Source organism: Schistocerca gregaria, chromosome 5, assembly GCF_023897955.1.
Source record: "Schistocerca gregaria isolate iqSchGreg1 chromosome 5, iqSchGreg1.2, whole genome shotgun sequence".
Classification (NCBI taxonomy): domain Eukaryota; kingdom Metazoa; phylum Arthropoda; class Insecta; order Orthoptera; family Acrididae; genus Schistocerca; species Schistocerca gregaria.
In genome coordinates this window covers 387,575,769-387,596,364 of record NC_064924.1, presented here as the reverse complement: position 1 = coordinate 387,596,364, position 20,596 = coordinate 387,575,769, and the positions used below count along the sequence as shown (strand labels likewise).

Genomic DNA, 20,596 nt, shown 5'->3' with positions numbered 1-20,596 from the left:
CAGGTCCTGTACGGGCCTTTCTGGATACAGAAAATGTCCGACTGCTGCCCTGGCCAGCACATTCTCCAGATCCCTCACCAATCGAAAACGTCTGGTCAATGGTGGCTGAGCAACTGGCTTGTCATAATATGCCAGTCACTACTCTAGATGAAGTTGCATGGGCAGCTGTACCTGTACACACCATCCATGCTCTGTTTGACTCAATGCCCAGGCGTATCAAGGCTGTTGTTACGGCCAGAGGTGGTTGTTCTAGGTACTGATTTCTCAGGACCAATGCACCCAAATTGCGTGAAAATGTAATCTCAGTTCTAGCATAATATATTTGTCCAATGAATACCCGTTTATCATCTGCATTTCTTCTTGGTGTAGCAATTTTAATGGCCAGTAGTGTAATTTGTTAGTATATTATCAATAGAGGTGCGTTAACTCTAGTGGGCTGCATGAAGTTTATTTTGAAGCCGAATTTTTTGTTAACTCAATGAATTTGGGCACATCATTGCTTTCAACTATGATATTGGTATTGAAGTCAGCAGCTATTACTATCGTTTTCCTTTTTTATTTACTGAGATTTTCAAGCAGGCAATGAAATTTCACCAGAAAACTCTTCAATTGCATCTTTCTCTGGTACCATATGAATAGAAACTACTTTGACATTCAGGTCCCTTAACTCGATACAACAGCTTTCAAATATACACTCTTCATTCAAATGACTAAAATCATTTCTTATTTCATATTTTATATTAGAATGAGTAAGAATGCATGAGCCTCCATGAGATTTCTCTCATCTACAAAATTTTCAATTTCATGAAGCATATCAAATGTAAGGCAATGGTCATTGAGGCAAATAGCTTTGATATTTTTATATTCAGAGAGAATAGTTTGTAATTCTTCTACTTTATGACCATTGCTTGAAAAATCAGCACTTAGACCATTTATATTCAAGTGCATTACGTAGGGACATTGTTTCCTAATTGTGGTCTTAAGCATACTCTTTCTTGAGTACAATTTTGGGCTTGCCGTTTTCGTCACCAAACACTGTTTCTCAACCCCATGATTTCTTACAAGTTTCCTCTAATTTTCAGAATTTTACATCTGTCAGCGAATATTTTAGTAAGACTTTTGGACCCTGACCTGCTTAAATGAAGACCATACCTACACAAATATTTATTGCTTAAGAACTTATTCGTATTTATGAACACAGCTTCTAGATCGTTACAGTTTTCGTTTAAATCACAGTTTATTCTCTCTATATATCGACCACTGACTGATCTTCTGTAGATAATACCACTGACCACGATTATAGATGATTTGTAAAGGTTAGTGGGTGGCAGGGGAGTGGCATTTTAAACTAAAGGCTACACTCACTTTTTTAAAAAAAATGTTAAGGGGAGTGCCTCCACACCTACATCTGCATGGTGATAATTCAAAGATCAACTGTCACCTCTGCTTCGGTTACTATCTAGAAAGATGTCTGCTGAAAATGCAACAAAAGTGCTTTTAATTTTCGCTTAGTTTATTAACTTTCAGAGAAACGTCATGAGTGGTGAATTTTTAGTAAAACCTACATTTCTCTTGTTATGTTAAAGTTTGCTTCTTTTCTCAAAATACAGCTGAGTTTACGAAGTGTCACCTCACTAACAGTTGCTAGAGAATTCTAAAATAGCGGTTTATTAAGTGCGTGAAAGTAAGTTCAATAGCTTAACTATGAAAAAGCTCATCCTCAGTACAAAAATAAACGTGTAATGTCTGTACTCAGCTGTTCCAAAATTCACAGCATTTCTCGTTTAACCAGCTATCGAGGGCCTTTAAAAATTACTTTCTTTCATCCAATTCATCCAAAAGATCTGTAGTTAGTGGAATACCACAGTAGATAATGATATTTTGTATAATAGTCATGCGGAAAGATACCCTCCTCTTAGTGTGCTATCATTTGCCAAAATCTCATTTCGACATATCCAACAGTTTATGAAATGAGGAATGTTGTGGATGTTTCATTCTGGCTTAATAGCTGGCACACGCGAACACAAATGAGTGTGCTACATCAGATCAATTTTTTCGAAATTGGCGGCACTAAGAAACCTTCACCCAAGTCTAAAAAAAAATTCATTATGTTAGCTAAAGTTAATAAGCAGCAACATATTGTGCAATATGCACCAAGCGCAAAATCATAGAGACCCTATTTTCCAGTGCAAAGTTTTTCGAATTGCATGCAATGTCTTCCTCAATTGCAAATATCTCAGTAACTATCACCATTAATGAAATAACGGGCACATCTCCATGAATCTGAAACAATTATTTTCTGTAAACTCGTTTGAGAAAGATTGAAGGGTTGATTCTGTCATCACCTTCCGATCAAATTGATAATCTCGCCCAGCGCTTTGGACGAAAATTGGTCACTGCACATCGGCCACCGTATCCTGAGCAGACTCTACATACAGTATGTGACGTATGTGACCTGAGTTGCCGCTCCACATTGTCAGTATTGGGTCTTGAGCAAAATAGTTCGACTACTAGTGCTTCTATGGAGACTGCTGACATAAGATTAGACATATACAACTTCTGTCACAGTGGTTTATAAGCGTTATTTTTACATGATACCCACGCATGACACAAGGAGAAGCCATATTAAAGGCGTAAGAACTTGCTACACTGACTACAATTGTTGAGTAAGCAGCAGGTGGGTAGCAAAAATGAGATTTTGCACTGTTGAATTATTATTTTTTAGCTCATTTTATAATACCGCACTGGTTGTGCAGATGTTATTGAACATACAGGAAGGGTGTAACACAGATTACTAGCAAACAAATAAATATATGCACATTATTACAATAATTTAGTTGATTACATGTAAAGGAAAACTTTTAAGTATTTGGAAATTAATGTACAGAATAAAAACAATTGTTTGCCTTAAATATCTGAAATATGTAGGCCATTATAGTCACGATCGGAGTTGTTGACGCGTGAAAACAACGTAAGAATCTCAAATGTGAGAACCTAGGAAAAAGTATTGCTGTGCGTAGTCAGCTGACAACAAACCCCTCCAGTAGATATTGAAATATAGCAATACGCCGTGATGTAATACTAAACAGACAAAGCTGATGGACGGGACAACTGCAATTAACTTATTAACCAGTAGCAAGAAATTCTTTTACGAACATCTCTACAAAATTCTTCAAAAATTTCATTGGTGTTGTTGATTGAGCGCCTAGGACAAAATTATTTGATACAGTAAAAAAAAACACTAGTTCTGATCATTGTTTCAATAGTGTGGTACACCTTTCGAATTCGCAAATTTTTTTGCAGCAGAGAAGTTTTGTGTGGTTCTCCTAGTTCGTGGGAATTTAAGTGGGGTAATGTTACCAGTGCATGGTGGAAAATGTGGATTGTGGGAATTCAAAATGGCCATGTAAACATTAGCTGACTAGCTGTGATAAATGTGATGGTCACAAGTGTTAACTTAAGTGACGTCATTAAACAAATTTATGGACAAATGGGTTTCAGCTAAAGTCTTTAATTTTTGCAGTCTGTTTTTTGAAAGATTTTGAATTTTTATTTTCTCTGTGATTTATGACATACAAGTAGTACCGTATTATTTCATTTTAGGTTATTTTTTATTTTGCTGCCTTTTTAAACATCTCATATGAAACTACGTTTGATCTTGCGATCTGTTTTATTCGGAATTCCTGTTGGAATTACACTTTTCGACTCGGTGGGGTATGTTGCAAGAGTCGAAGGAATTTCGATGCAGCCTTCATTAAACCCTAATTGTGATGAAGTGGACTATGTTTTCCTCAATAGGTGGGCAGTTAGAACCTATAATATTGCCAGAGGCGAAATTATTTCACTAATTTCGCCCAAGGATCCAGATCAGAAGATAATTAAAAGGGTTGTTGGTATTGAAGGTGACGTGATTAAGACGTTAGGGTATAAGAAACCTTACGTTACGATCCCCGAAGGACATTGTTGGGTAGAGGGTGATCATACAGGTCATTCTTTGGATTCAAATTCTTTTGGTCCCATATCAGTAGGATTAGTAACAGCGAAGGCATCTCACATAGTCTGGCCACCACATCGTTGGCAGAATCTGAAGCATGACATTCCTGAGGGACGAAAGCCACTAGGACTGAAGTAATACGCATTCAAACAATAATTTTGTGCTGCCACTAGCGTCAGTTACAGTAGAGAGAAGTCAACCCTAGTAGTAACATGAGAGCTGTTTGTTTTGTGAATCGCTTAGAATTCGAGTTATCTGGTAACGTTTTTCCAAATGCTATGACACTGGGAGATGTTGATAATGATAGCCATCATGAACTAATTCTTGGAAGCACTGACGGTAATTTATCAATTTTTAAAGCAGAAAAGAAATGGCAGACAATTAACGGTTTGGGAATGATAACAGCAGTTTGTGTTGGTGACCTTTTCAATTGCGGAAAAAATGCTTTGGTACTAGTGTGTGGTGATGGATGGTGTCAAATATTTTTTGCTGGTCTTACAAAGAGTGATGGAACTAGTCGCAAACTGGCATTAGTACACGTTCAAAGAATACCAGCAAATACTAAGGTTTGTATTTATTTGATTGCTAGATGTGTGGTGCAGACTAACACAGTTTCGAAAAAGAGCCTCTGAGTGAACCATTGCAGTTATTTAGATGATTAAGCATAGTAGTAGTAATTCAGAAATTTGACTTTAACATGAAAAACTTTTTGGCAAAGAAAATAAATGTAAGTGACAGTTCTGAAGTATTTTATTCATAAGTAGCATCCATAATAAAATACATTAAATAACTAAGGGAATAAGATTTTTTAAACTGACTGAAATGTGTCAGAATCATATTCTTGAGAGCTCTTTTTACAGAATTCAAGGCTAAAGTGCGTTTACAGTGTAGCTGGTTCTTATGGTAGGATTGCTTGCATTTTTGGCACATTGCCGGGGGGGGGGGGGGGGATACTGTAGATAGTACCATGTCTGCACTTCTGAGATAATTCTGGTATTGCAGTGTTGCATAACAAAATTCTTTTTAGCCCATCTTGGTGAGATATTTATCTGAGCTGAAATATTAAAATAACTGAGGGAAGTAGCAAACACTCAGCTGCTCTCCATACCCAGTAAGGATATTTTTAAATAAAAGTGATCTACATTAAAGTGAATTTGCTCTTGCAAGAAATGGTTATTCAACTCACTTGGTGTAACCTGTCAACAAATAACTTGGACAGGCTGGGGTTGTTGCGTTTCACATTACTACGGGAACTTCAAATTAAAGTAGTGTAGGAGAGCTATGACACCAATAAAATAAAAGCTGTAGGTGTTTCTTTGCCAAAATATGTACTTTGCTTACCATTGTGATCTGTGTAGTAATAGTCTTGTATGATGCAGCTTCTGCCTGCCTCATTGGATGCTCTTCGTGTTCCTTTTATTGCATATTTTTACTCTTTATCTTCTGGGGCAGTGCACCTAAGGTAAATAAAGCATCTGTTTAGCTTTATGAATATTGCTTGAAGCTGATAATGAAACATCTCACACAAGAGTTAAAGCAGCTCAGAATTATTACTCACTACCCAGTGCATATACTACTCAGTGAGTTTTCTTGCTGTCAGTACATATCAGTTCCAACTGAAATTTTATCTACACAGTCACAATACAATACCCATATATAATTTTCATGTAGATTTTGTGCCCCCTTGTCCACATTTCAAAGTGGAGCAATGTAGTATTGTGCTAAGGTGTTTAACAAGGTCCATCTAACATAAAGAAACTGGTAGGCCTAATCATATCTAACTAAAAAAAATAAATACAATAGCCACTGTTTTTTTTAAAAAAATTATCTGTAGATTTACATTCAGTGTTTGCATGCTTTGTTTGGAATACTATTACAAAAGCCAAACTGAAAAGTACTTTAAAGAGTTTTGCCCAGTTATGAGTTAATATTCTGTCATAGGCCTCTTAAAAATATTGAAAACTGTTAGGATTGAAATGGGTATGCTTTTGAAGGTAGAGTGCCTATTTCTAGTTTTATAGATGGGTGTCATTAAGATATATTCAATTCATTCACAAAGTGAGTCATAGACAAACAAGATCGAAAGAACTATAGAAACAGGTTACAGAGAGAGTTAAATTTTGCAACAACTGGCTGCTTTATGAATATCTTCCCTGTGTTGTTTCTCAGTTTCACTCGAAACATAGTGAAGAAGTCATTATTTTTGTTTTTTAATACAAATCTTTTCCCCTATGATCCCTAGATGACACCAGTAGATTTGCATTGTTAATATTTGACTAACATGGTCAAAAAATATTGTTTATTGGTTTTATGTCTAAATCACTGAAGATTGTTACATGTAAAAATAAATTGTGGTGGCTGTTGCACTTTGCCTTGCATTTGCCTTGGAGAATTTTACTGTGACAAATAATTCAAAACTGGACGTCAGAAGCACTAGGTGTCCTTAGCTAGAACTGTCTGACAGTAAATCAGCATTAAAGTTTCGTAAACAGTGTTTGTCCACTTACGTGAGCATAGCCTTATTAAAACTGCCTCTGGAAACACGGAAGTGTCCGATCCCGCCCGTCTGCTGCGTACACATTATGAGGACGAAAATACATCAAAAAACACACACACACACACACACACACACACACACCACACGTTCCACAAAAACCTAATGACACCAACGGGAAATAGGGGTTTTTTGGGTGGGGACAAACTAAATATAATCAAATTTAGACACCCACCCCCACACAAAGCCACGCATAATGACGAAAAAACCGACACCACAAAACTCCCCAAATACTACTAAACAGAATATCATCTGGAATCAGACACTTCCCTTGGCCTATATAGCTCTACACCAGCTCCGGATCCCATCTCCCAATACAAATACCAACATACACTGCCACATTGGGATCGAACACTTCCCTTGACCTATATAGCTCTACAGCAGCTCCCGATCCCATAAATTGGGATCGAACACTTCCCTTGACCTACATAGCTCAACAGCAGCTCCCGAACCCAATACAAATACCAACACATACCTCCACACATGGGGATCGAACACTTCCCTTGACCTATATAGCTCTACAGCAGCTCCCGATCCTATAAATTGGGATCGAACACTGCCCTTGACCTATGTAACTCAAACACATCTACCAATACCAATACCAACCTTCACAGCCACACATTTCAATAAAACACTTCCCTAGACCACAACACACAACCTGAAAACAAAAATAAAAACTTGCCACAAAAAAGTTCTAGCGCCACAAACTAGGTTGGTCACCGTAGTCGCGCATGCTCGGGGGGGCGCGCGCGCACACACACACCAACCAAAAAATAATCAACCAAAAGAAAGACCCAACCCACGCACACATCAACCGCCCCCCCCCCTCTCTCTCCCAAGAACTGACTTACAATCCCCACATCCCCTCTATCATATTGGTGCAAGCCTCCGTCTCATGATTTTTGAACTCTAAGCTATGGTTAACTACTAAATGATGGAATCCCCTCTTACCCCAGCCCCTATACGAAGAATATGCAGCTGAAACTACTGTGGACCCCAGTTCTATATACTCCTGAATTAACCCCACTAATTTGGCCTTAGACCTCCCTTCCACAACCCTAAAAACACATTCAGAACAGCCACTCCCCGGAACAACAGCCCCCTACACCCAGAGACCAACCACGGACTTACCCCTCCCATACTTCCTTTCCCCAAACTGCGACTCTTCCACCTCCACAACCACCCCATGCCCCCCCCCCCCTCCCCCATCCCCAGCTTACCCCTGTACTTAATGAACTCGGAACACACTTAACGGCAAAAAGAAAACCAATCAAGCACACTCCTCTCACTCACACCAGTTTCATGCGTGCATAAACTGTGTGGCGATCTATAACAAAAGTAGTATGTCACCAGCATAATCTCGCGCATGCCCAACCTAGACTTCTCGACCCAGGTACCGCACTGTATAAAGCGCCAAATGTCGTCTTTCCGACCGTCCCTGGTCCGAGACGCTGGAACTTTAGCCAACTTCATTTCTTCACCGCAAATACAGCATTTGACAACCTCGGCAATTAAGCCGAAAAGCTGCAAAAACTTAATGAGTTCTAGAAGAGTGTTCCCCATCATAGCCCTAAGACGTGCACTGTTAATTTTGTATGTCATATCCATTCCTGAACAAAAAACAACAACCGATTAAATTTAATAAAAATACCACACAACGTACAGTGAACGACACTAAATTAACCTTCACACAAAACCACAAAATCATTAACTCACTGAAACGAATTCCACTACCAGCACACTTACTCTGCAGCTCTGCCCTGTATATGAATTTACCCTAACTAAAGGGCAAGGAGACCCATTGAAATCCACCGGGATAGGATGGATACTACTTCTGGTAATTAACTGTGCAAGTCAATTAGCCCCTTAGCAGAAGTATTTATATACAAACCATACAATGTGTGATATGATTAAGTGAGATGTACTCCATCAGTTACACGTGTATGTCAATGTTCCTCTCCCATGAGCAGTTTTCCAAGCTCTGCATTAAAATGTTCCACAGAATGTTTGGAGGGCCTATTATACAGTGAAGAGGATGACATGGTCTTTGCACAAGTATTCGGAACCTTCTCAACAACGTGCCTGTATCACCCTCAGCTGCAGACATGTAACTAATGGTATTGTCCAAACTGATGCCAGAACTCCCTGCTATTATCGAATGAACTTCTTTCCCAAGAGCTTTTCCCAAATAGCTGAAATCATAGGTGACATTGCTGAGCCATGCACTTGACTTAAAACCACTGCTTACCTGGTAATCACACCTCTAAGAGTTCCATTGCTTTCAGCTGTATACTCACAGTTAAGTGCTAATACCCTGTACAAAATATGTTTCTATGATTTGCTTTCTTGTGGGGTTTATGAACCTCAATGAATTAAACCATATTTATGGACCTCAGTGAATTAAACCATAATTGTTAGAATGCAGAGAATTTTTAGTTCTTCATGGGTGCAGTAACTAAGTTATGACATGGCCACAGTCGTACTGTATTTTTATGGCTTCAGAAATTTTCTAGTAGTCTACTGAATGATGGAATTAGAAAGTAGTCATTTAGTTGTTGAGTATTGTAAATGACTTAAAAGTAACCAATGGTTTCTTAAGACATCTATTATTTGAGCCCATTTAGATGCAAAAACCCAGTCAGTTGGTCAGTAGCAGTTTCATATAATAAAAATTTCATTTGTTGTAAGGCATGTTTTAGCAGTACACAAAAATAAATTGCTGAGATGTTTAAGTGCTTTGCTTTGGAGACAACTAGGATTTGGAGGTGATGAAATATGGTGAATCCTATTTTGTTGTGTATCTATTAGATATAGTCAATTTTGTTGGATTTCATTGGATTTGCAATGATTAATTCTGAGATAGCACATTATTATGTTTGACTGTGAAGTCGATTTTTTTCTGTACACTGAAAAATTTTGAAATTATGGTTGAAATTTATTTTAAATTAAGTGCTAATAGATATTGTTGCAATATACAGAGTCCAGAGGCAAATGGAAAACTTATCTTCACTGTGAGAAAAAAAGTTTTAGTGAAGCATATAATGATACAAAGTTTTGTCTCCACTCTTTCTGTGCTACTGCAAGGAAGCACATTTCATCAGACATTCATAAATTATCATGGGTTTTTGTTGATGTGGTTTCATAAGATTGTTGAGCATTGGACAAGTGACTGCTTAAATGTGTGTTTGTGGACTGTAAATAGCCTAACCTTGTCTTTGTGGTCCCTACAGGCACAATATGTAATGTGGGGTCAGTACTATATCCCTTATATTGTTTTTTGTGGAACTTTGTAAGTAGGCTTTAGCAGAATTATTGGTATCTTTCAAGTGTCTGCCAGTTCAGGCTTTTCACCATTTCCGTGACACTGTATTAAGTCAGACAAACCTGTCACTATTTGTGCTTTTCTCCTTTGTGTATCTTCAATATACTGTGTTAGTTCTACTTGGGGTGGGTCCCACATATGTAAATAGTATTCTAGAATGGGCCTCTCTACTTCATAGACTGCTTGAATTTCCAATCAGTGACCTGGTTTGTCACTTGCTTTACTTATGACTAGGTCTATGTGATCATTCAACTTCCTATCCAAACAAAATTTTGTATATAGCGGATGAAGTACTTAGTTCAATAACTTTTATTATGTAGCAGTCTTCCTTTTAGTATGCCTGTATGCCACTCAACACCACCTCTATGCTGTGAGTGCAACCTATCTTTTTCATATTCTTGTTAGTTCCTCACAGATTACATTTGATCCTCCATGTGATGATATTTTTGTTAATCAGTATTGGCATTATATAATGTCAAATGCTTTTTGGAAGGCAGAAAATCTGCATCCGTTTGATTGCTTTGATAAATGGCACTCAGGATCTCACATTTGAAAAGTGTGAGATGTTTTCACAGTGGCATGGGAGATGATAATCTATTTGGGCTACCTCTTTACATTTGAGCTCACAGTATTCCTTAAAGTTTTATGACAATTTGATGTCATTGGTGTTGGGAATATTTTTGTGTAAGAGTTCTACTACTCTGTGTTATGAGTGTGACCTGCAGTTTTTTCCAATTATTGGACACTTTCCTTTTGTGCTGTGAATGTGCAGTATGTTATGGTTGAAAGAAAATCAGATTCGGCCATGAATTCTGTATAGAAGGTGAGAGGGACTCTATTGGGCATTATTTGCATAATTTTTCACTCCTTTTTGCAAAGAAGTATCTATGTGACTTAAAAACTTTTTCTTATCAAGATGCATTCCTGGATACCTGCAATTTAAAAGTTACATTTCTGGTTGCAGATAGTGAAAAATATTGAAGGAGATACTTAATCTCGGATAACTAAAACTGAATAAAAATTATATTTCATGTCTACCACTTGTCAAGGTCATATCTCTGTAAAACTGTTCATTTATGCTCAATCAGTGTTAAGAAATCAAAAGAGTGGCAGAATTTTGGGAAACAATACTGGGTAATAGACCATTATGACCAGCAGTTTCGTATGAATCATGAATGAGATAGCCTATTGTTTGTCAAAAAGCCAAACATTTGCTTGAAACATATGTTAACACAAGTAGTACTTATGGAGTCATACTTTGCAAAATAGAACTTCATGTGTTATACATTCTACCCTTACCTGACAACGAAGTGTAAATGTGAAGTTTCAGTGAACTGATTAAATACTAATGGAATGGAACAGTTTACGTATTGGATGAGGATAACATGTGGATGTGCTACATCACCTTCTGTGCATCCACACTGTAGTATTGGTGTCAAAAGCCACAATTATCACTTTTTGCCATGAGCTGTTCCATTCTATTGTGTATTGATCTCTTCATTGTAAAAGACAGGCCTGGCCTCTGTGAGGATATCCCTTTTGTAACTATAAGGTAATGGCAGGAACAATAATTATCAAAGTACAAACAGCAACTAGAATAAGTAGAAAGAGTAAACTAGATAAATATTCACCAAGGAGGAACATGAAACATTTTGCCCTGGGTAGGAAGTGTGTGGAGGAGCTGTGGCTAACATTTGGGAAAGTATTTGATGGAGTGCTGGAGAAAAACAGTTCTTGATATCCACCTCCGTAGCGCAACGGTAGTGTTACTGCCTATCACGCAAGGGGGCTCAGGTTCGATTCCCGGCAGGGCATGGGGTATTGAGTGTCCTTCATCATCGACACGCAAATCGCTGAAGTGCTGTCAACTAAAAATACTTGCAATACAGCGGCTGAACCCTGAAGGGGATATCCTGGCCAATAAATGCCATACGATCTTTCATTTCACAGTTCATGATGTGAGGATATAAGAATAACAGACAGAGTTGATGACCACTGCATTTTTAACAAACATATAAATAAATAATATGAAGTATAGAGCTGTAGGTAGATATACTAAATAAAATATGTTTGGGTATCAAAGGGGCAATGTGTGAAGCCATCAAGGACTTCCATAGTAGAATCTTATTTAAAGACCTTTCTCAAAAAATTCCATTTTCAAGTATTCCATTACAAAGGAAGATGTAAAAGTAACCCCCCCCCCTCCCATTTTAATTTTTACATCATTGGAAATATAAGTGATACAGGAATTATTAGTATCTGTGTTGCTTAGAAGCATCTAACAGATGAATAAACAAATTAATTAAGTTTCCCAGAACTCAGTAAGACCCTCTCAGATTCTTTACAGAAACTGTAGCTATGTTAAGCCTTCTTTTAACCATAATATATCATGGACCCACTGAACAAGAAAATTTGCACAGTGCTTACAAGAAAGTGCAGGTCACACCTATCCACAAGAAGGGTAGCAGAAGTGATCCTCAAAACTACTGCCCATAAAGCCAGGTGCACACCAGGGAAGTACAAGGTGTTATCCAAAATTTTCGGGACTAGTGCTGCCATCTGTTGAAAACTTTACCTTTGGACTAATGGTCACCATCACCCTCGAAGTAGTTCCCATCAGTCCTGTTCTTTGAGGATGTTTATCACTGCCAGCAACGCTTCTTGAATCCTCTCTAGAATGTCGAACTGACGTTTTACGTTTTGGGAATAGCGCGAAGTCACAAGGAGCTAAATCTGGCTAGTACGGTGGGTGGGGTACAACTGTCATGTTGTTTTTTTGCCAAAAAGGTCCTGGTGAGCAAGGACGTGTGACAGGGCGTGTTGTCATGATGCAGCAGCCAGTTCCCTTGACGCCAAAGTTTGGGCTGTCATCACCGCACTTTTTCAAGGAGCCGTCGCAAAATGTCACAGTAGCATACGGAATTCACTGTTTGGTTGGGTGGGATGAATTCTTGTGCTCAGTTCCCTTGGTATCAAAGAAAATGATGATCATGCTCTTCACTTAGCTCTTCACCTGCCTCGCTTTTTTGGGTCTTGGACAGCCCAGGCTCTTCCACTGGGATGATTGTTGCTTTCTCTCTGGGTCATAACCATAAATCCAGCTCTTGTCGCCAGTGATAACCTGTGATAAGAAGATTGGATCATCAGATGCGGTCTGACGAAGGTCCATGCACACTTCAACATGCTGTGCCTTCTGGTTGGCAGTCGAGATCCTTGCCACAAATTTTGCGGCGACATGATGCAAGCCCAATCCATCAGTCAACATTCATTGACATGTTCCATAACCAATACTCACATCATCCGCAAGGTCGTGAATAGTTTGACGTCGATCCACATGAACCAGTTGTTGGAGTTTGGCCATAATGTCTGGTGTTGTGTGGCTAATGGGCCATCCAGTGTGAGCATCATCTTTGATGACAGGATGGCTGGCCCTGAACCGAGCATGCCACTCAAACACACGTGTACGGCTCATGCTCTGTCCCCCAAACATTTGTTGAATCATAGCAAGGGTCTCCGTAGCACTTTTCCCAAGATTCACACAGAATTTGATAAACATGCGCTGTTCTGTTCGCGGATCCATCAGAAAATCTCCACTCACCAAACACAGAGTATTACAGAAATCACTGTGGACATGCAACGTGTCCTCCCAGCTGAATGCCACTCTGCACACTGACTCATCAGATATACAGCTCTCGCCACCTAGCTATGCAAAGATCTACTACTCCTACTTTCCAAATGGTAGCACCAGTCCTGAAAATTTTGGCTTCTACCTCATATGTTGTGAACCATACTGTTCATGCCGCACATAAATAATGTGGCAGACAAGGTTAATTAGCAATCTTAGACTTTTTGCAAATGATGCAGGTATCTATAATGAAGTACTGTTTGAGAAAAGCTGTACAAATATTTAGTCATCTCTTGATAAGATTTCAATGTGGTGCATGGATTGTCAACTTGCTTTATAAGTTCAAAAATATAAAACTGTTCACAGATAAGATCAGTGAATTCGTACAAATACTTGGATGTAATAATTAATGAGGACATGGAGTAGAATGATCATACAGGCTAAGTTGTATGTAAAGTATACAGCAGACTGCTTCATTGATAGGATGCTCAGAAAATAAAATTATTGTACAAAGAAGTTTGCTTACAAAACGCTTGTGTGACCCATCCTGGATTATTGCTCAAATTTATGGGACCTGTGCCAAATAGAAATGATGGGGGCAATTGAATGCATACAGAAATAGGAGGGGTGGGGGGAGGGCAGCATGAATGGTCACAAATTTGATCCACAGCCACAGGATAGGGTCACAGAAATTTTGAGGAACCTGAAATGGAAGACACTTGAAAAAGCCACTTAAAAAGTTTCAAGAGCTGATTTAAAGTGAGAAATCTGAGAATACACTACAGACCCCTATATACTGCTGTTACAGGAACTGGAAAGACAAGGTTAGCCTAATTATGTTGTGCTCAGAGGCACGTAAGCAGTTGTACTCACACACTACATACAAATTCATTCATTCAGTTATTGTGTTCCACAAGAAACTGGGCCCTTCCTGCCCGTGGAAAAGTAAAGTTATACATTGACAAGCAGAAGCAGCTGCTGCTGGTTAATGATGTAAAGTATACTAGCAACAAATTATGGTTAGTGCTAATCTACTCAAATTGATAATGATACTTGCTTCTAGAGTACTGTATGTAAGAATATCAAAAGAAAAAGTTACTTTGGGGAGGGGGATAAAAAGAAAAAGAAACTAACACTATTCCTCCTACCTTATTACTTGGCAGATGTTTTTAGTTAATACTTCAAAAAAAGCATTTTTGTAACTTTATACAGACCGCCATCAGCTGTGGGTGTACTGGCATAGTCACGATCTGTCTTAATACAAGTATTAGAATTACCCACAATTTACATTATTGGGTTGAAGTATTCAGGGCAGGGATGTTCATTCAGTCTCCATCCAGATCTCCACTGGCAACCTTTGATAGACTTTTACACCAGAATATATAGGGGTTGGACAAGAGTATTGAAATGCCTCAAAAACAATGCATCACCATGTCTGACGAGGTGTAGGAAGCCAATTGCCATTCAAAACAATATCCAGTCATCTCAATGGATAAATACAGGTACTGTATGATTTTATAGGGAATATCATAACTTTCTTCCTGCCAAATAGTGGGAAGTTCAGGTAATGATGATGGAGCTAGATAGTGATCACATACTCTTCTCTCCAAAGTTGACCACAATGGCTGAATAATATTGATGTGTGGAGACTGTGGTGCCCAGAAGAAATGGGAAAGTTCATCCTTGTGCTCAAAAAACCAGTCTTGGATTATACGAGCTCTGTTAACAGGGACCCTGTCGTCATGGAATGGAGAATCAACATTGGTGAACAAGTATTGTACCATGAGGTGGACCTGGTCAGCCAAAATTGGCACACGGTATTCCTTAATCATAATCTGATCTTGCAGAGCAACCATGGAGCCCATGGAATACGATGTATGGCTGTCTAAATTCACACCGAATCCTCACCATGTTTCATTCTTGGGATGTAAATTTGGTCAGAATTCGGAAACGGTGTGGAGAAAGACTCATCTGACCAAATAAATTTCTTCCATTGCTCCATAGTCCAGGTTTCATGACTCAAACAGCACATTTTCCTGTTACTGGCATCCATGTGTCTGATGTTGTTTTGGAATTCCTGTTCACCTTGCAGTTTCCTACTTATGGAACTGACAGAGCTTGCAAGTGTAACATTCATTTCTGCAATGGCTTTTGCAGCTGCTGTTCTCCAATTTTTTGTCACAATCCTCTTCAATGAAATTGGATCACTCAACAAACACTTTTTTGTGTTCTAATTTACCAGGTGAAGTTTTTCCTCTTTTCTTGTTTGCTGTATAAAGCCTTGATACAGCACCTATTGAAACACCAAACACTTTGGCTACCTTGTTTGTGAAAGCACCTACCGTACGAGCACCAACAATTTGCACATGTTTGGATTCACTTAGCCCTGAAATAGTGCACTCACGACTACACAGGACACTGTTCAGACCAAGACTGGCCTTTGAAACATATTGAGGACATTGCATATGTGCTATCCATGATCAAATACAGCAACACAAGCCGCAGAATAGGCTAGCATTTATGTATAACTGTGTATTTCTCATGCTGTTTGCATATTTTTGTCCAGCTGCAAAACTCTGTTCTGAAACATAGAGAGGAACGTGTAGTATAGATGGTAATTATTTCTGCTTCTAGTATTTTGATCATGGATTGCTGAGTTCATCCTAAATTTGCTCTTGTTATTAACCCCAAATATCATTGGGGATATATGTATTGTTGTATAAGTGTAAGAATCCCTAGGTCACTGAAGAGACTGTTATCAACTTTACACAATATTCTATTTGCACACCTCTGTTGAACAAATAATTTTTTCAACATTGGTACAGTGTCCCAGATGCCGTAAGACAGAATTGAAGAAAGTTTTCAAAGTATGCTAGTAGTCCTGTATGTAGGTCAACACAGTGACTTGTCAACATGCTGCTGCCCACCTCAGTTTATTATCTGACTTCACACTTTGAGCCTCATCCAGTGTGTATCCATTGATATCTAACTATGATACCTATGAGTCACTTTTATTTGTTTGGCACTGAATAATATGAGTTTTTGCAATATTAAGGATTAAATTGTTGGCTGTGAACCAGTTGTAAACTTTTTCAATTATTCTCCCACCTGCGGTGCTATGGATGTGTTTGGGTCCTTTATCAATATCCTTTAGTTTTGCTCCAACGTGACAGGTGATGGAGTATGCATTTCCTGTGTAAGCAGGTCTATTGGATATGCTTTCCTTGGACCCCGTATTTTGAGCTACTGTTTACGAGGATTTCATGGTATGTAGTAGACAATCATTTGAACTTCACACCCTGTCTTCCTACAATTGTCATGCGGGACTGCAGTATAATTTACATTACCAAGTTTATTTGTTTAATGCCCAACATTCCTCCAAATTGTCTTTGGCTTGTTCTTATAGTTTTGAATATTTTGTGCATAGTACAGGATTTTTGCCACTTTGTTGACATGGTGAAAAAATTTCCATTCTGTTCATAGCACAGTTTTAAGTCGTGATTAGAGCAAGTCCCTTGCATTAAATAATGCTCTCTCTTCATAGTTCAAGATATTTTGATCCCAGATGTTAGTCACCATTTTTCTCAGCTTCCATTGTCAATGTTGCAGTCCCATTGCGAAGGAAAACAGTGTTCAAAATGTGGTAAGAATGGTTTTTAAGAAAGAAGGAAAAATTTTTAGTCTGCTGTGTGTCCTTGGTAAACTTCTTCCCATTTTTCATCATGTAAATTCTCTCCGAATAGTGTAACTGACTCAGCATTTAAAATTCTCTGAAATTTTGCATCTTCTTTGTTTGTTAAACTTGATTGGTAGGGATACCTTGTTGTTGTTGTTGTTGTTGTTGTTGTTGTTGCTGTTGCTGTTGCTGTAGTTGTGGTCTTCAGTCCTGAGACTGGTTTGATGCAGCTCTCCATGCTACTCTATCCTGCGCAAGCTACTTCATCTCCCAGTACCTACTGCAACCTACATCCTTCTGAATCTGCTTGGTGTATTCATCTCTTGGTCTCCCTCTACGATTTTTACCCTCCACGCTGCCCTCCAATATGAAATTGGTGATCCCTTGATGCCTCAGAACATGTCCTACCAACTGATCCCTTCTTCTAGTCAAGTTGTGCCACAAACTTCTCTTCTCCCCAATCCTATTCAATACCTCCTCATTAGTTATGTTATCTACCCATCTAATCTTCAGCATTCTTCTGTAGCACTACATTTCGAAAGCTTCTATGCTCTTCTTGTCTAAACTATTTATCGTCCATGTTTCACTTCCATACATGGCTACACTCCATACAAATACTTTCAGAAACGCCTTCCTGACTCTTAATTCAATACTCGATGTTAACAAATTTCTCATCTTCAGAAACGCTTTCCTTGCCATTGCCAGTCTACATTTTATATCCTCTCTACTTCGACCATCATCAGTTATTTTGCTCCCCAAATAGCAAAACTCCTTTACTACTTTAAGTGTCTCATTTCCTAATCTAATTCCCTCAGCATCACCCGATTTAATTTGACTACATTCCATTATCCTCGTTTTGCTTTTGTTGATGTTCATCTTATATCCTCCTTTCAAGACAGTGTCCATTCCGTTCAACTGCTCTTCCAAGTCCTTTGCTGTCTCTTACAGAATTACAATGTCATCGGTGAACCTCAAAGTTTTTATTTCTTCTCCATGGATTTTAATACTTACCCCAAATTTTTCTTTTGTTTCAATATACAGATTGAATAACATCGGGGAGAGACTACAACCCTGTCTCACTCCCTTCCCAACTACTGCTTCCTTTTCATGCCCCTCAACTCTTATAAGTGCCATCTGGTTTCTATACATATTGTAAATAGCCTTTTGCTCCCTGTATTTTCCCCGTGCCACCTTTAGAATCTGAAAGAGGGTATTCCAGTCAACATTGTCAAAAGCTTTCGCCAAGTCTACAAATGCTAGAAACATAGGTTTGCCTTTCCTTAATGCAGCTTCTAAGATAAGTCATAGGGTCAGTATTGCCTCATGTGTTCCAATATTTCTACGGTATCCAAACTGATCTTCCCCGAGGTCGGCTTCTACTAGTTTTTCCATTCGTCTGTAAAGAATTCGCGTTAGTATTTTGCAGCCATGACTCATTAAACTGAGCAGGAGAGCTTCTGTTAAGTTTGGAAGGTAGGAGACATAGTACTGGCAGAAATAAAGCTTTGAGGCCAGGGCGTGAGTCGTGCTTGGGTAGCTCAGGTGGTAGAGCACTTGTCCGCGAAAGGCAAAGATCCCAGGTTCGAGCCTCGGTCTGGCACACAATTTTAATCTGCCAGGAAGTTTCACTGTGTTATATGTTTCCAAGTCTTTTTCTGAAGTACGGCAGTCTAATGGGTGTTCTGTGCAGGATTCACTGAAGTCTGTGACCTGGGACTTTATTCTTCTTCGTGTGTAGCCACTCCCCCTTTCTACAATTTACATCTAAAGTAACAAGGTTTTAATTTGTATCCATCTAAATGCACCTGCACAGTTTTTGTGACTTCCAGAGGATGTTCTGTTATGCATGACACACCTGTAAGAATACCTTTCAGGTTTTCAATGTCCTGTACTCATATGAGAACCAAACTTATCTTGTTGAACAAGCTTCTTATGTATTGGTGGGAAATGCTCAATATATCATGATTGTTTACCATTTCACTTTCAAAGCTGCCATTTTTTTTGTTTCTCTTTATTGTTCCAATGGTGTCTTTAGTTGTTCAACAGCATTGTCCTTAGGAAACATTTACCGTAAAAATAGGGTCAGTATTGCCTCATGTGTTCCAATATTTCTACGGTATCCAAACTGATCTTCCCCGAGGTCGGCTTCTACTAGTTTTTCCATTCGTCTGTAAAGAATTCGCGTTAGTATTTTGCAGCCATGACTCATTAAACTGAGCAGGAGAGCTTCTGTTAAGTTTGGAAGGTAGGAGACATAGTACTGGCAGAAATAAAGCTGTGAGGCCAGGGCGTGAGTCGTGCTTGGGTAGCTCAGGTGGTAGAGCACTTGCCCGCGAAAGGCAAAGATCCCAGGTTCGAGCCTCGGTCTGGCACACAATTTTAATCTGCCAGGAAGTTTCCTGTACTCATATGAGAACCAAACTTATCTTGTTGAACAAGCTTCTTATGTATTGGTGGGAAATGCTCAATATATCATGATTGTTTACCATTTCACTTTCAAAGCTGCCATTTTTTTGTTTCTCTTTATTGTTCCAATGGTGTCTTTAGTTGTTCAACAGCATTGTCCTTAGGAAACATTTACCCTAAAAATTTTTTTGAAATCACAGAGGTTGAACAGACAATTGAAACAAAATGAAACATATGACAGAATTGAAAGTACAGATGTAGATGGGTTAGGCGACACACTTGATTTTCTTTATCTATTTAATATGATCTGATTAGAGCTATCAGGCCCCCTCTTACATCGGATGAAGGTTTCACACGTATAATATCTGTTTTACATCATAGTTGCCTAAGAAAAATAATTTCAATATGACAAGTGGTATTAAATTTCTCACTGTGTCTGAAGTGGCAATATAGTGGTGGTGGTGGTGGTGGTGGCAGATATAGAAAGAATTTATAAGTGTACAAAAAATGTTTTCTGATATAGTGAGATCTGGGGAAAGTAAATTTAAGGAGACTGCATCAGTGAAGAAAACTTGGAAACGAGGGAGATCTAAATAGTCTTCATGGGTTTGCCACTGGATCACGTTAATTCCACAATATTTCCTCAGAGCACTGTGGTGTGTACAAGATCCCTTGTCAGTGTGGAACAGCGTAAATAGGCCAGACATGCCTCACGGTACAAGAACGCTGCAATGAACATCAGCGTCATATATGCCTTCATCAACCGGAAAAGTCGGCAGTTCCAGAACACGTCTGGATACAGGACACCACATGATTTATGAAAAGACAGAAGTTTTATCCCCAGCATCATCTTTCTGGGATTGCGTCATTTCAACTGAGAACAGCCTGGAGCCCTGCATTGGCTGGTATTAAATCACGACTTGAAAATCAAAATTCTTCGATAACAGGCCTGTCATAACACTGGCCTAGTACAGCCATTGGTGAGTAATGTCTGGCCACACTGTTGATAAACGCAGCGT

The 20,596-nt window shown here is 38.8% G+C and overlaps 2 protein-coding genes across 2 annotated transcripts in view; both read left to right on the top strand.

Moving 5' to 3' along the window:
- The first annotated feature begins 3,417 nt into the window (after positions 1–3,417).
- The window catches only part of LOC126273144 (KICSTOR complex protein ITFG2-like), a 48,373-nt gene continuing 31,194 nt past the window's right edge, over positions 3,418–20,596 (top strand). Inside the window, exon 1 of the mRNA XM_049976600.1 lies at positions 3,418–4,560. Coding sequence (XP_049832557.1) covers positions 4,207–4,560 — 354 coding nt within the window. The 5' untranslated portion in view covers positions 3,418–4,206. The remainder of the gene's footprint in view (positions 4,561–20,596) is intronic.
- On the top strand, positions 3,641–4,132 carry LOC126273145 (mitochondrial inner membrane protease subunit 2). Its single transcript, XM_049976601.1, has one exon. The coding sequence runs from the start codon at positions 3,641–3,643 to the stop codon at positions 4,130–4,132; it is 492 nt and encodes a 163-aa protein (XP_049832558.1).

Coding starts and splice junctions, on each gene's coding strand:
- LOC126273145 (XM_049976601.1), top strand. CDS start 3,641: ATGAAACTACGTTTGATCTTGCGATCTGTTTTATTCGGAATTCCTGTT.